The 13986-nt window shown below is 41.3% G+C and overlaps 1 protein-coding gene across 1 annotated transcript in view; it reads right to left on the minus strand.

Annotated features, from left to right (window-relative positions):
- Window positions 1-4403: 4403 nt before the first annotated feature.
- The window catches only part of dcaf6 (ddb1 and cul4 associated factor 6), a 33401-nt gene continuing 23818 nt past the window's right edge, over window positions 4404-13986 (minus strand). Inside the window, exons 12-21 of the mRNA XM_037686523.1 lie at window positions 12260-12319; window positions 11920-12109; window positions 10161-10270; window positions 9762-10077; window positions 9615-9656; window positions 8079-8214; window positions 6708-6864; window positions 6536-6624; window positions 4934-5039; window positions 4404-4860 (exon numbers count right to left, since the gene is read on the minus strand). Of these exons, the coding sequence (XP_037542451.1) occupies window positions 4805-4860; window positions 4934-5039; window positions 6536-6624; window positions 6708-6864; window positions 8079-8214; window positions 9615-9656; window positions 9762-10077; window positions 10161-10270; window positions 11920-12109; window positions 12260-12319 (1262 nt within the window). The 3' untranslated portion in view covers window positions 4404-4804. The remainder of the gene's footprint in view (window positions 4861-4933; window positions 5040-6535; window positions 6625-6707; window positions 6865-8078; window positions 8215-9614; window positions 9657-9761; window positions 10078-10160; window positions 10271-11919; window positions 12110-12259; window positions 12320-13986) is intronic.

A 13986-nucleotide genomic window follows, 5' to 3' on the forward strand; every position in this document is an offset into this window, starting at 1 on the left:
CAACAGGAAGAGGCACATTATTCATTCCACTGCTGGACTGAGGAAAAAGCATCAGTGTGGCAAACTTTGTATCAAGCGTGTACTCAAATAGGAAACCTCGACTACTGTAGCTGAACGGGTTTGAATATTAGTATTATTATTGTTTTTCTATATTTTTGTTAGTGTTTACTGATCGTATGCTGCATCGGACCTGCAGATTATGAAAGATGAATATAGTTTTCTTCCATGAGGCATTTTCTACTTTAACAAAAGCTTCATTTCGTTTAAGAATTCAGCATCAAGTTAACACGTACATGTTTGGAGTTGCTGATTAGTCGGTGAGTCACAACAGTTTTAACTTAAATTTTGCTTATTTCCTTTTAAACTAATTGTTTTTACTCTGCCATGTTAAATCATTGCACACATTTCCCCAACTCACAGGATCAGGCTGACTGTGAGTCATAAAACATCTCTTTGGGTTTAACTGCCTCCTACATGTCAAAGTTCAAGCTCAATAATCCAGGTAAAAGATCCAACAACGTTAAGTCAGGTCCTCTGGACGGTTTCTTTGTGTTGAGACGTTTCATCTTTCATCCAAAGGACTTCGTCAGTCCGAGGAGCCACAACAAACTCAGTCCCATAAAGTGGTTCAAAACATGGCATGGTTTCCTCAGAGGAGTTGACGGGGGAGAGGGCGGACTCCAGAAAGCCATTCATTCAGTCAACCTTTAATATTTAGACAGGTTAATCCCATTGAGCCTCGGGGACTCATTTACAAGAGAGACCTGATTTGAACAAAGAATGATGACAATGCAACAAAGACAATAATAGACGATCATAAAGGATGCGTACAAATAGAGTTTTTTTAACAAGTGAAAATAAAATGGTATTTAAAAGAAAATGTAACAAAAAAACAGCTAGGTTGTAGGGCGGTGTAGAAAACTAAAAACAAGAACATGTTTGTTGCAGGCAGCACGGTGGCGCAACTGGTAGAGCTGCTGCCTCTCAGCGAGCAGGTCCCTGGTTCAAACCCCGGTCCAGGGGCCTTTCTGGGTGGAGTTTGCATGTTCTCTCTGTGCATGCGTGGGTTTTCTCCGGGTACTCCGGTTTCCTCCCACAGACCAAAAACATGCATGTTAGGCTGATTGGTAACTCTAAATTGTCCCTAGGTGTGAGTGAGAGAGTGAATGTTTGTTTGTCTCGTTTGTCTCTATGTGTCCCTGTGATGGACTTGCGACCTGTCCAGGATGTACCCCGCCCCTCGCACAGTGATTGCTGGACATGGGCACCAGCGACCCCCGTGACCCAAAATGGAATAAGCGGGTAAAGAAAATGGATGGATGGATGTTTGTTGCAGCTCCTTGGCCTGATGAAGTCCTTTGGATGAAAGATGAAACGTTTCGACATAAAGAAGCTGTCCAGAGGACCTGACTTAACTTTGTTGGATGCTCTTTCATAGTTTCACTCTTTTTGACAAGTTCACATGAAGTTCAGTTGTTTTTGTTGGATTGTTGCAACACTACTAAAGTAACCAGCCAAGAGGGACACACTCCCTAAAATATGTCACAGAAAGTCACATCTTACGCCTTTCACACACAGCCAACAGCAACCGCCCATTAAAACCTTCAGCAGTCTCCAAACTTGACCTGCAGCGTTAAATTGGGTTCAGTCCTCGTCAAGTTCGATGGCAGATCAGAGTCGAACACAGAGCTGGAAAACCAGGAAGGAGCAGAAAACTGTTGTTTCCACACCACCTGAGGGCGGCTGTGGCTCAGTGGTTAGAGCAGTCGTCCTCCAATGTGAGAGTTGGGGGTTTGATTCCACCAGTAGTCACATGCTGAAGTGTCCCTGGGCAAAACACTGAACCCCTCACTGCCTCTGTTGTGTGTCCCATGGATGAATGTGATAAAGCAGATTAGTTTCTTCAGATTAGATTTGTATAGATACAGTAGTGCTGTATGAATGGGTAAATGAGGGCACAGGTTGTAGTGTAAAGATCTTCGAGTATCTTGACTAGATAGAAAGGTGCTATATAAGTATTTAACATTACTATTTTCAGACAGTACAGATGTTTTCTTTAAACACTTCAGTTATACAAGAAAACGACTTGTAGATAATCTGGATGATGATGGCTGAATTCCATGTGTTTGGTTTGTTGTGCACCCTGATGGTCATCACGAGCTGCTTAAACACTTAAATAAACCAGAGTGAACACTAACACACATTTAATACTCGTGTCAGAATCACGTCGGGAGCAGCGCTGGCAGATCAGAAGCTGGAGCATGAAGAAGGTACTTGCTGCTTCGTGGTACTGGGATTTCTTTTTCTGTGGATACACAGTTCCTGCTCTTTGTTATACAACACATTCAGAAGGAAAGTATTACTGAAAGCCCAATGAGGTACAAGGAAAATGGGCTTGAGTCATTAACAGGTTGTTGTAGGAACATTTTCAGGAATAAATTAAGCCTTATTTAGTCGATTCTCAAAAATAAATCTTTTCAACTGTATATTTATTTTGTATGTTTTACTTCTTGTTTTTTTAAAAGCAACTCAAAGAGCCCATTTGTGGTCAGTAGATCCCACTTCTCAAGTCTTACCTTGTATGTTTACTTTTTATATTCAATCAGGTACTACGTTTGTAAGAAAGCTATATGTGTAAGAGTTGATGTATTCTTTTTTTTAAGCTATTGATACAAAACATTTGTATTAAAGTTTTTATATTAAAATGTTTGCTGTCCTTTCGTCTCAGCTGTGACATCGTCAAAGAGGTTTGGTTCCCTTTAAATCATCTACAGAAGACCAATTATTTAAATTTATTGGATTATTTAAACATTTTGAATTCTATTCTTCATCCAGCGGAAGTCTTACATTTTTTTTTGTTTTCGAGGCCACGATCCTTAGGTGATCCAAGGATCATGATCAGAGTCACCATCAAAGGTTTTATTAAAGGACGGCACTTCGTTTGCACAAAGTTTGACGTTATTTCTCCAGGATGTTAATAAAACTTCACAATTTGATTCTTCTTTCGCCTTTTCCCTCTTCAGGGGTCACCACAGCGAGTCACGCTCCTCAATTAATATGCAAACAGACCAGTTTCTTGTTAATAAAGCGTTTTATATTAAGACTCCATTTCTGTTGTGGAGATTCAAGGATCATCACTTGATGTGACAATCATTAACTCGAATGATAATTTTGTAACTTTACAGGACTCCACCTGACGTCACAACATTCAGCTGCTGCTTTATGAAAAAAGGATCTGCATCATTGAAAAAGCTTTAAAAATATCGAATTCTCATTTTAAACCATTACCCAGTGGCTTCAACAGAAGGTGAGAAGATCTGTAGAGCAGAAAACTCTCCTTAAATCAATAAGCCAAAAAAAAAAAGTGAGTTTAACTCAGTTACCTTTAAACTAAAGATAACGAGAGAAATTGCATTTCCTGCGAAAATGCAGTGTGAATGCTTATTGTGGAAAAACTTGCTGAGAAACAGCTGAAATTAACTAAAAACATGCTGAAATGTAGAACAAGCCTAAATTAGCAGAAACAACGTTTGCCCAATTTGGCTTAAAGAAGCAGACATGAGCACAAAAAGAGGAAATTATCTGGGGACAAAAAACAGAAATTTCAAAAAAATATATAAAGAAAGAAGCTGAAAAAACAAGAAGGAAGCGGAGGGAGCACATTTTTGCTGAATTGGGCTGAAAAAATTGAAATGAGTGCAAAAAAATGGATTTAGCTGAAAAAAAAAACGAAAATTAGCATAAAACAGCTAAATAGTAGCTGAAATAGCAGAAAAAGCTGAAACTTGCAGAAATAAGCTGAAGGGAGTATAACAAGCTAAAATTGGCAGAAAGAAGTTAGAAGCACAAAAATGTTGTAGTTAGAAAGAATCTGAAAGGAACACAAAACGGCTGTAAAAACAGCTGAAAGTAGCTGATTTTTTTAAAATTTGTACAAGGAAGCTGAAGCAGAACAAAATGTGAAAGGAGCAGTAAAATGTTGTAAACATATCTAAAGACATGAAGGTTGTAAAATTAGCTCAATTCATTTTCTATGAGAAAAACAGTGGCAGAAAACATTAAATATTTCAAAAAGCTACAGTTGCACCAATACCAAAAGTCCTGGCACCCTTCTCCTGAACGAGCTGAATGTTTTCATGTATGAATTGTTGAAATGGCACAAAAACTGTGTGCAGAAAAACGTACAGAAGAAAAATGGATCGCAATAGAGTTGATGCTTCATAAACATTCAGACAATGACAAACGGCTGCAGTGTGTCCCTGTAATCTGACAGATTATTGGTTACAGTATTAACAAATGAGGATACAAATTGGTTTTCATAGTTTAAATTTATTGTTTTTCTTTTAAACTCTATAAAACAGACTTGAAAGAAGAACCACTGCTTTTTCCTTTTGTTTCCTCCTTCAAAGAACAAAATTAAAGCATCTGTTTTTTCCTCTGCAGTCTGAGTTCACATGCGTAAGTCCTGCAGCAGCACGTCAACGCTCCTCTGCTACAAGCTCAAAATGTCAAACATTAACACTGACCAAAAGCTCCAAACACAAATAATATTGCACTTAAACGTCCTTTCACACCAGCGCTCACCAGTTTTCTCACTCCCAACACACATGTGCACACTGACGTACTCTCTTTCATTCACGCCGAAGTACTTTATCCAGAAACAGAAGTAAGAAAGTCGTCTTAAAAAAACACAGCGGCCTAAAAATGACACTAATATTCCAAAGGAAGTATTCTACACTAGTACAAATCTGTTGTAAGTGCTTTGCAGCGAGAACAAAAGGGGTTTGCTTGAAATTAAATTTGGCTACTGCTCGTCGTTCTCCTGGCCTGAGCCCTCGGAGCGATCGCCCTCCAGTCGATCTACGAGAAGGAAGGATCAACAAACATCAGGAGGAAGAGGAGACGTTTTTAATCTGGATTAGTGTGCGCTCACCTGATCTGATGTGATTAAGGGAGGCCAACATTCGTAGCATGAACGAGGCGGGGACTGTGATTGTGTTTCTGGTTTCTTCCAGCATCAGCTCATTCCGGGTTATTACCTTGATGTGAAGAGAGAAAAATAATTAATTACAAATAAAAACAAGTGCAAAGAAAGAAAGACAGCTAGAGCAATATACAATGCTTTTTCTCAAAATAATCATCTTAAAATGTTTAACTTGACTTTCAGAAATGTTAATCTAACAGCACCTCCACGTGGAAAATGTTAATTTTAGGAACAATTTTTCTTTTGAAGTCGCCCTTTCTCTCTCTTTCTAATCACGAGAGTTATTTTAAAGACATGTTGAGTATTTATGTTCTTTCCTCTGCAGTGCTCTTCCTGCTCCAAACAGAACATTTAGTCTTCATCACCCATGAAAGTTGGGCAATCAGGTGTTTGCTTGTGTGTGCGCTTTGTTAGCAAAATATATCATGAACCAGTGGACAGATTTTATTAAATCTCAGAAAGTGATAAATGGATGCACATCTACAGTTGAATAACTTTTAGAGTCAACTTGATTCAATATGGCCATTGTTGCCAATCAAAATTAACTATCACAAAAATGGCTAAAATGTAGTTTGTTTTTTTTTTTCAAATATTAAGCTGAACTTTGGCGTGGTAGTAGCCGAGAGTCATCCTCAACATGTACCGTATTTTCCGGTGTATAAGTCAGTGTTTTTGCACAGATTTGTCAGTTCTGCAACTTATACGCCAAAGTGACTTAAATACATTTTTTTCTTTCTCCATATTCATAACCATTTTTGACTAATGCTTTAAATTTTTAAGAACTGCGAGTCCTCCCGTGCACGCTCGCTTCACTCAGCTGGTACAGGAAGGCTGGAGAGCTAGCAGTTCCAGCTGCAATGAATGAATGAATGGATGGATGGATGGATGGATGGATGGATGGCACCGTGCAGCCCAGATTAAATGAAGCTCTTTTGACCATTAAATAAATGCATAATAAATGCAACTTATACACCGAAACGACTTGCACACATTTTTTCCTCTTCATGATGCTTTTTTTTTGACTGATGTGACTTATACTCCGGAAAATACGGTACTCTGAGCACTAACACACTGAGCAACATTTCTGTAAAAACACTTGACATGGAAGGATCAGAACACATGCACCTACCTCTTCAAGACATATTATCTTCGGTGAGGATGTTATAAAATGTTTTACATGCTCCGAGTGTTCGGGATGACTCAGGTGCTATCTGTAGGCTTGACAGAGGTACAGCCTTTTTTTTTGTTATAGCCGTTTTCTGTTTGTTGAAGACGCTCAGCTGTGGCACGCATCTTGAACTGGGTCGACTCCAAAAGTGAACCAGTTGCAGATGTTTAGCAAAGAGTTACTTGTTGAGTTTCAATAAAACCTATGCAGTAGTTTATGACACATTTTGCCAACAGTCAGACACACATACGCACACACACAAACAAAAACATTATTGCCCACCTTGTCAGCAGCAGGCAATAATGAACAACTAGTTACTGAATGTTGGATGTAAAGGCACTTTTGTCATTTTTATTTCATTTTATCCAAAGAGGGTGCCATACTTCATCGGCGAGGACGTTGTTAAAAGACGGCAACTCTTCCAGCGGTGACCATATTTTGATGTCGTAGTCGATTCCTGAAGAAGCCAGGACTGAAACGGAGCAGAGACAGCGAGCATCGCGGTTAGACTCGGTGCGTTAAAGGTCATGGAGCCCAGCTGGACGGGGGACTCACTGGGGTCGTACGGGTGCGGCTGCAGGCAGTTGACCACGTGGTTGTCGGCTTCGAGCAGCATGAGGTGCTCTGCGGTGTGTCTGTCCCAGATGAAGATGTGTCCGCAGTCTGAGCCGCTCATCACAAAGTTGTTGCCCCAGAAACACGACTCCTTTATCTGAAAACGAAAAACCACTTTGAAATGTTCAATATTCTGCAGACAATTAAAGGAACAGATTAAAACAAAAAGAATGTAAATTATAAAATCTGTTTAAATACTAAAGCTGATCTCAGTGTGTCGTTACGACACCTTCGCTTTAATTCAATTCAACTCAAAATACTTTATTAATCCCAAAGGGAAATTAAATGTTGTTGTAGCTCTTCCTCCTGGTTTCATTAAGAGTAGTTTGATGCAGATGGCTGTGGGCAGGAAGATCTGCAGCAGCAGTCCGTCTCACAGCGGATCTGAAAAAACTGGCTGCAGATGCTGATCCGTCCACCTGGACCCAGCGGGCCTCTTGGTCCTCCTGGGCAGCAGGACCACCTGAATGTTGGCAGAACTTCTCCCTGAGCGATGGCCACTCCTCTCAGCAGCTTGTTGATCTCCTCATCATTGCAGACAGCCAACTACAGGTGTCGGGGGATGATCCTGGTCTTCTTGTTGTCATGAGCCACGTTTCCTGCACTCAAGCACCTCCACCAGGTAGACGGAGATGCATCCACGGCGCCTCCTTTACAACTCATTTGGGATTTGGGGCTGTATTTGAGGTAATATTTGAGCTTTGAGATGTTAATCAGCTGCTCCTGGTTGTAAAAAAAAACACCTTGTTGTCATGGATACACATCATCACAAATGTCCAAAAGTGAAAAGGTTTTCGGTAAAAATCCTTCCAGCTGCACAGCATCCAATACCAGAGGACGTAATCAGTCAAAAAAAGGCATTTACATCCAGAAACAAAGAGGAAATAAAGTTTTCAAAAGCAATACCGCAGAATGAAAGTAACAGCTACTCCAACATGCAGCAGCTTGAGCGGCACAATTCTAGAACTAAAAACTAATCTAATCTAAATCTAGTAAAACTAGAAGAAACAATCTGTGTCATGAATTTCTGCCTCCTGGTACTTTAACTGAATCCTCTTTTCCTAAAACATTATTAACTTGCTTAAAAAGTCATTTGAGTCTCATATTATGGTGCAGCTTATATTCTGCATAATGTCAAATGTTGTGTTTGGAAGTTCAGATATGTTTAGACAAAAAGCAGATCTTTCCCAGTGTTCAGTGTCTTCACGCTGAGCCAACAGCTCCCTGACTCCAGCTCAACACCCGAGCAGGTTTCAAAAGCCCTGAATCATTCCACGTTCATGACGTTTTAAACAGAACGGGATGGTTTACCATCGTTCTGGAGTTCCGATGGCCTTTGTAAACCATTTTGACTGAAGGTCTCCTGATGTTTTGCGTTTCGCCCTCCATCTCTCTCCTTTCTTTTCTCCTGTGAAACAACTCCTGGATACGAGCTGCTGCCGAGCGTCTGAGGAGGAAACAAAAAACACGTGAAAAGGAATTAAAAACTAGGAACCAGGTGTCAAAAGTTCATGCTCGATTATCCAGGTGGCAATCAGGCTATCTGGACGGTTTCTTTTTGTTGAGACATTTCATCCTTCATCCAAAGGACTTCATCAGTCCAAGGAGCCACAACAAACTGTCCCACAAACAGTTGAACCACTTTGACTATGGCTGCCTCAGAGGAGTCGATGAGGGAGAGGGCGAGCCCCAGAAACCATCTGATCACTGGCAAACTGGTTGGTCCACTATGTGGGTGTGCTGCTTGTGGGGCTGAGTTTGTTGTGGCTCCTTGGCAGGGCTTAATTTGTAAACCGATTGCTGCTGTAATGCAAATAGTGGGCAGTTCAATGGGGTGGGGGTATCCTGGGGGATGCGCATGTTCACAAGAGGAGAAGAACCTGACAAGTTGTTTAATGAAATAAAATATATTTTGTTAGCATAGAATGGAGTCCTAACATTTATTAAACATTACTTCTGTATTTATATATAAAAAGACATCTAAACTGTGCTTTGACAAACTTATTGATACAACTAAAACATTTTGTCAATGTGAAACAGGAAAGGGCAGGTGTCGCTCCCTCTTTGAGTTATACTCTTTGTTGCATGAGTGTTGTGGGTGATGAGCGTCCAGAGCGTCATAAAAACAGCCGCGGAGGTGTAGGAGTTATTTATTTATTGTCTCAGCAGCAGAGGGGAGCGACACGGTTCAAGCATGGCTCCCCAAACGACAAGGCAGCCATATTTGTTCATAAATTTATTATTAGTAAGCCTGACAGTTGCCGGATCCAAGCAAACTGTTGCCAGAACGCACCCTGTCTAAATAAGAGTTCCCGGATCTTGTTCCGGCAGGATCTGACTCAAAATAAACACTGCTCCTCAGACTGATGAAGTCCTTTGGATGAAAAACTCTAACATCTCAACAACAAAAAAACAAAAAAAAGAAACCGTCCAGATGACCTGACTGAACTTTGTTGGATAGAAAGCAGACGGTTCTTTTTAGGTAGAACATCTGTTCAGCACATCTGACTCAGGTGGATCTTTTTTCTTGTTATGTGACTTTAGACAGATTTTACAGAGAAATTCAAACTTTTATTTTCTCTGTCTTTCCATCAGACCATGCACACCGGTTGTTTATACTAAACATCTTGATGAAAAAAAAGAACATATAAAATGCAGCTGTGATGCTATTTTCCACACTGATTGTGCTCTCATGCAGGGAATCTGTGAATTGTTAGTAAAAGTGGAATTCCCAGCTGAATAAACACACAAATCAAGGTTAGCGGTTGAGTTGTGGAGTTTAAATGCTCCGCAGCAGCTCACACACCTGAGGGGTTAGAAGCTTTAATGTTCCAGAGCAGACATTACCTGATCATCCTATCTCCTACAGCAGAGCCCCTGGAATTAAATCTACGGTAGATTTGTTGTAAAACAGTCAGTGGGAAGGTTTCACACTAAAAGTTGGGTTTGTGTCATGTGTTAAGAGGAGCCAGAATATAATCTGGTCTAACACACCTCTGTCCCTGCCCTCTGAACCTTGTGGGTGGGATTAGGATTGGATCGTCGTCGCTGTCGTCGGAGTCCTGATTGCTTGGCGGCGGCTGACTCCGACCCTCCCCTTCCTCTCCAGCAGGTTCTGCTCTCCTGCAACCCCCCGACGTGTCCTCCGAACCCTCCGGCTGACTCCTCTCCTGTGGTGAGGACGACACGTTGTCCCCCTCAGGTGAGACCCCTACCAGACTCTGATTCGCAGAGCTGGAGCATGTAACATCACCTGGAGGCTCTGTGGGGGTCGCTGGAAGAGTCTGCTGCCCCGAGGACTCGCAGGGAACTGAGGGGAGGTTGCACAAGAAGCTTTTTTATTTTGGTCTGTTTAAACAGGACTGTTTGGAGGTGCTGAATGAGCCGACTCACCCTGCTCCGACGCCGAACTCTCTGCTGACGGACTCGCTCTGCTCTGAGCAGCCACAGCCTCGGAGGTCTTAGAGCCTCCGCTGCCCAGAGAGCTGGATGTGCTGCTGCTCCTAAACAGATGATTAAAAAATATAGGTTAAACTAAAGAAGATAACACAAAATCAGATGAAACGGGAAGGGCTCAGAAAAATGTGGCAGGGAACCACCAACGTTGGAATACTGATCATGTGATAAATACTGAAACACTGAGACCAGATTTCAGGTTATAGATCAGAAAAGAGGCTTGTTAAAACATTAAAAGTCAAAAATGCAAACAAGAAATAAATTAAAACATTAGAAACAGTGCTGAATTTTCTGTCTAAATGCATTATGGGACTGAATAAATTAAATATAAAAGCCATCTTGCAATCTGACGACTCAAGTTTACAGTTTTTAACAAATTTCAGATGCTGCATCTTCCTGTCTAAGAAGACCGACCATCTGCCCTGTTATCTAAAGATAATGAAATAAAGATTTGGGACGTGGCAACTCTGAATACACCATTACTCAGAATGAGATATGCAGGTTTTAGAGCTCAACCATAAAGGAACAATGGGATTTAATTCAGCAGAATGATGGTAAACCACATTCTACACTTTTACAACAAATCTGCTGTCTAGAAAATAAAGTCAGAGTTAAAGTGGCTGCAGTTCATGTCCACCACTTATTAAAAACAATCTAATCTTTCATTTGTGTACTTGGTTTTATACTGAGAAGTAAAAAGACTGGAGGTGGGGGTCCCCCCTGGACTGGTCACCAGTTCACTCTAGAGTCAGAACAGAGACCAACAAAACATTCAATAATTCTGAAACAATATTTAACCTAAGTGCACGTTTCTGGACTCTGGCCTTAGCGCACCAGCACAGAGAAAACAAATCCTCACACAGAACGTGTCCAGGTGAGATTCAAACCAACAACTTTCTTGTTGAGATGCAACACCACATCATCCCTGCGCTCCATTTGACACATTCATTTTTAAAAACGGCACCAAAATAAGCATATTTATAAAGAAACCATTTAATTTTTCTGAAATCCTAATTTGAAGTCATTTGATTTGTCTTACTTTCATTGAAATGGTTTAAACTAAACGTTTTCCATCATCAAGGATTATAAATGAGACGATTATACAATTTTTAGAAACGGTAATTTTTATTTTCCACTGGTTTTATTTTCCCCTACCCGCTCCCTTCCCAAGGACATCTGTGGACCTGTGTCAGAGCAGCTGATGGACACTGCCCCATCTATCAGGAATATGGAACTATCTGACAGCGTCCACAGACAAACTCATCGCCTTAGTCGGCCTTCCTTATGCATATATGTATTATGATGTCATCAATATGTTGCTATTTCTGTGCTGAGACTTTTTTTTTTGCAACTTTCACACTGTGTCCCATCTAAGACATTTATTTACACCTCCTCTTCTCTCATGTTTCTCTTTTCTTACCTAAACGAAAAGGGCGGCACCTCCCACGAGGCCGCAGCCTCAAACACCTCCGTCTCCCCATGTCTGTTTGTGTTTTACTTGGACGGGCTGTACTGAAATGTAATTTCATTGTGCTTCGGTGTGATGACAATAAAGCTGATTCGGATTCATTTGCTCACATTAAACTTTTTAGCATCTCCGTGTTGCCATGAAGAATATTTAAGTCCTGTGTTTTTTAAAACTAATCTAATCATCAGAGGTTTTTTCTGGACATTCCTGTGGTCAGACGTCACTCACCACTCATCAGTGAAGTCCAGCTTGATGGTGCTGGTGGTGGTGCCCTCTGAGCTGTAGTGCAGGCTTAGGACGGGCTCCGCTGTGCTGGGTCGGGTGGTGGAGGTGGAGGTAGAGGTGGTGATGGGGGGCGGGATGGCGGTGGCCGCTGCAGGACCGGCCTCATTAGGAGGTGAACCTGCAGATTCGGCTCCTGCCGAGCAAAAGGGTGAAGCAAATGGCTAATCAGAGTAGAGGAAGCATGCTTGTGTTTTGTGTAGCTTGCACTGAATGTGCACCAATACTTATTTTTATCATTACTGATGAGCAAAATTAGGATTAGGAATATGCAGCAGACACGCACCCTGCTGTTCATCCAGAGTCATGGATCCCAGCTGTTTGTTTACCACAGACGAAGGAGAATCTGGGACACAAATCAGAGCGGCCAAACATTAAACACTCAGAGGTCAAAGGGGACGCTCACACAGTCAAGGTGCTTCGGGGTTAAAAGTTTCACTCGAGTTAAAAACAGTAAACCAAGGTCAGTGAGTAAAATGAGAGTACATCCGAACAGAAATAAAGTTTAAAACGGCAGAAATGTTTTACTCAAAACCAGACATTGTGACTGGAGGCTTTTAGTTTCCTATGAACATTTTAAAATTAGCTTAGAATAACAATCTGAGCTCTACACAAGAGCAAAGCACAAGAAAACTTTTCATCTTTTCAAAAAATCCCATTCAAGCTACAGCTGTCGCAGTAAAAGCTCCATTCTAACGTGAAATTGTATTTTGTTGACAGTTTTAGGTCAATCCTGGTGCATTTTTAACAATACAAAAATAAATACAGTAGTCCTTCGCTACTTCACGGTTCGAATTTCACGGACTCGCTCTTTTGCTGTTTTTCAACATAAGATTGTTGGATTTTTTTCAACACAAGATTTTGTCCAATAGGGCAAAAATAAAAACAAAACAAACAAAAAATCTTCAGACAGGTGCTGCCATTTTGTAGTTTTCTTTCAATAAGTCAAGTCAAAAGAACTACACGGCCCAGAAGCCAACAGTGCTCCCGGTCCCTGCTTTCTGCCAAAAAGGCAGCAACAGAGGGAGCAAGCGCGAACACACGACCTGGATCTGGTCGCCGCGGTGCTGGTCCAGACCCAGGCCGAGGTGGTGGACTACATCCTGGTTAGCCTTGCGCACGAAGTGTCACAACTGGAGTGGCAGCACATGCACTTCAACCTGGACGGGGAGTTGGGCTTGTCATGCTGCTGCAGGGTAGGTCCGCTGAACTGGAACCGAGACCGACGGGAATCAAACTGCTGTTCTGCAGAGCTGGTGAGTACTCACATAAAATTTTGCAGTACTGGACAGTGTATATGTATATGTATATATATATATATATATATATATATATATATAAAAAACGTTTCAACTTCGTGGTTTTTCACCTATCGGGTTGGTGTCTGGAACGTTTTCCCCACGATAAGTGAGGGACTACTGTAACAACAAACAGCTTTGTCCCATTTAGTCTGAACTTAGCCTTCAATATAATGTTAAGAGTGATGTTTGCAAACTTTACCAAACTACCAGAAAGTACAATAAATAAATACCTTTTTCAGGCTCCTCATTCCCCTTTAAAGCCTTACAATCATAAAATGACCATAAAACACCTGTTAAAAGCAGGAAGTGGCTCAGAAAAAAAAAATGTTTTGGGATCATGATTATAGTATTTCAGTTTGTTATTTTTAGGAAAAACTGCTGCTGCAGACTCAATCTGCACGAAAGAGTCCGTAGCGGTTTTCCCATCCACTGCTCTAAATACTGAGGATCTCCTTAAAACAGGAACTACTTTCATATTCACCCCTAGACTTGATTCAATGTAAAGTATGAGTGGAGTAATGCTGCACATCTCATGTGTGAAAAGGGCCAACGTAAACCAGCAAATTATGAGAGTCACAAAGATTCAATCAAGAACCAAACCAGAGCTTCATACCAGCTGGTGCCACTCCAACAGGAGAGTCTGCAGATGAAAAGTCAAGGAACAATTGGGGGGGGGGGGGGGGGGGGGGGGAGGGGGGGGGGGGGGGGGGGG

This window comes from Nematolebias whitei, chromosome 13 (genome assembly GCF_014905685.2).
Source record: "Nematolebias whitei isolate Nwh7 chromosome 13, NemWhi1, whole genome shotgun sequence".
NCBI classification, from domain to species: Eukaryota; Metazoa; Chordata; class Actinopteri; order Cyprinodontiformes; family Rivulidae; genus Nematolebias; species Nematolebias whitei.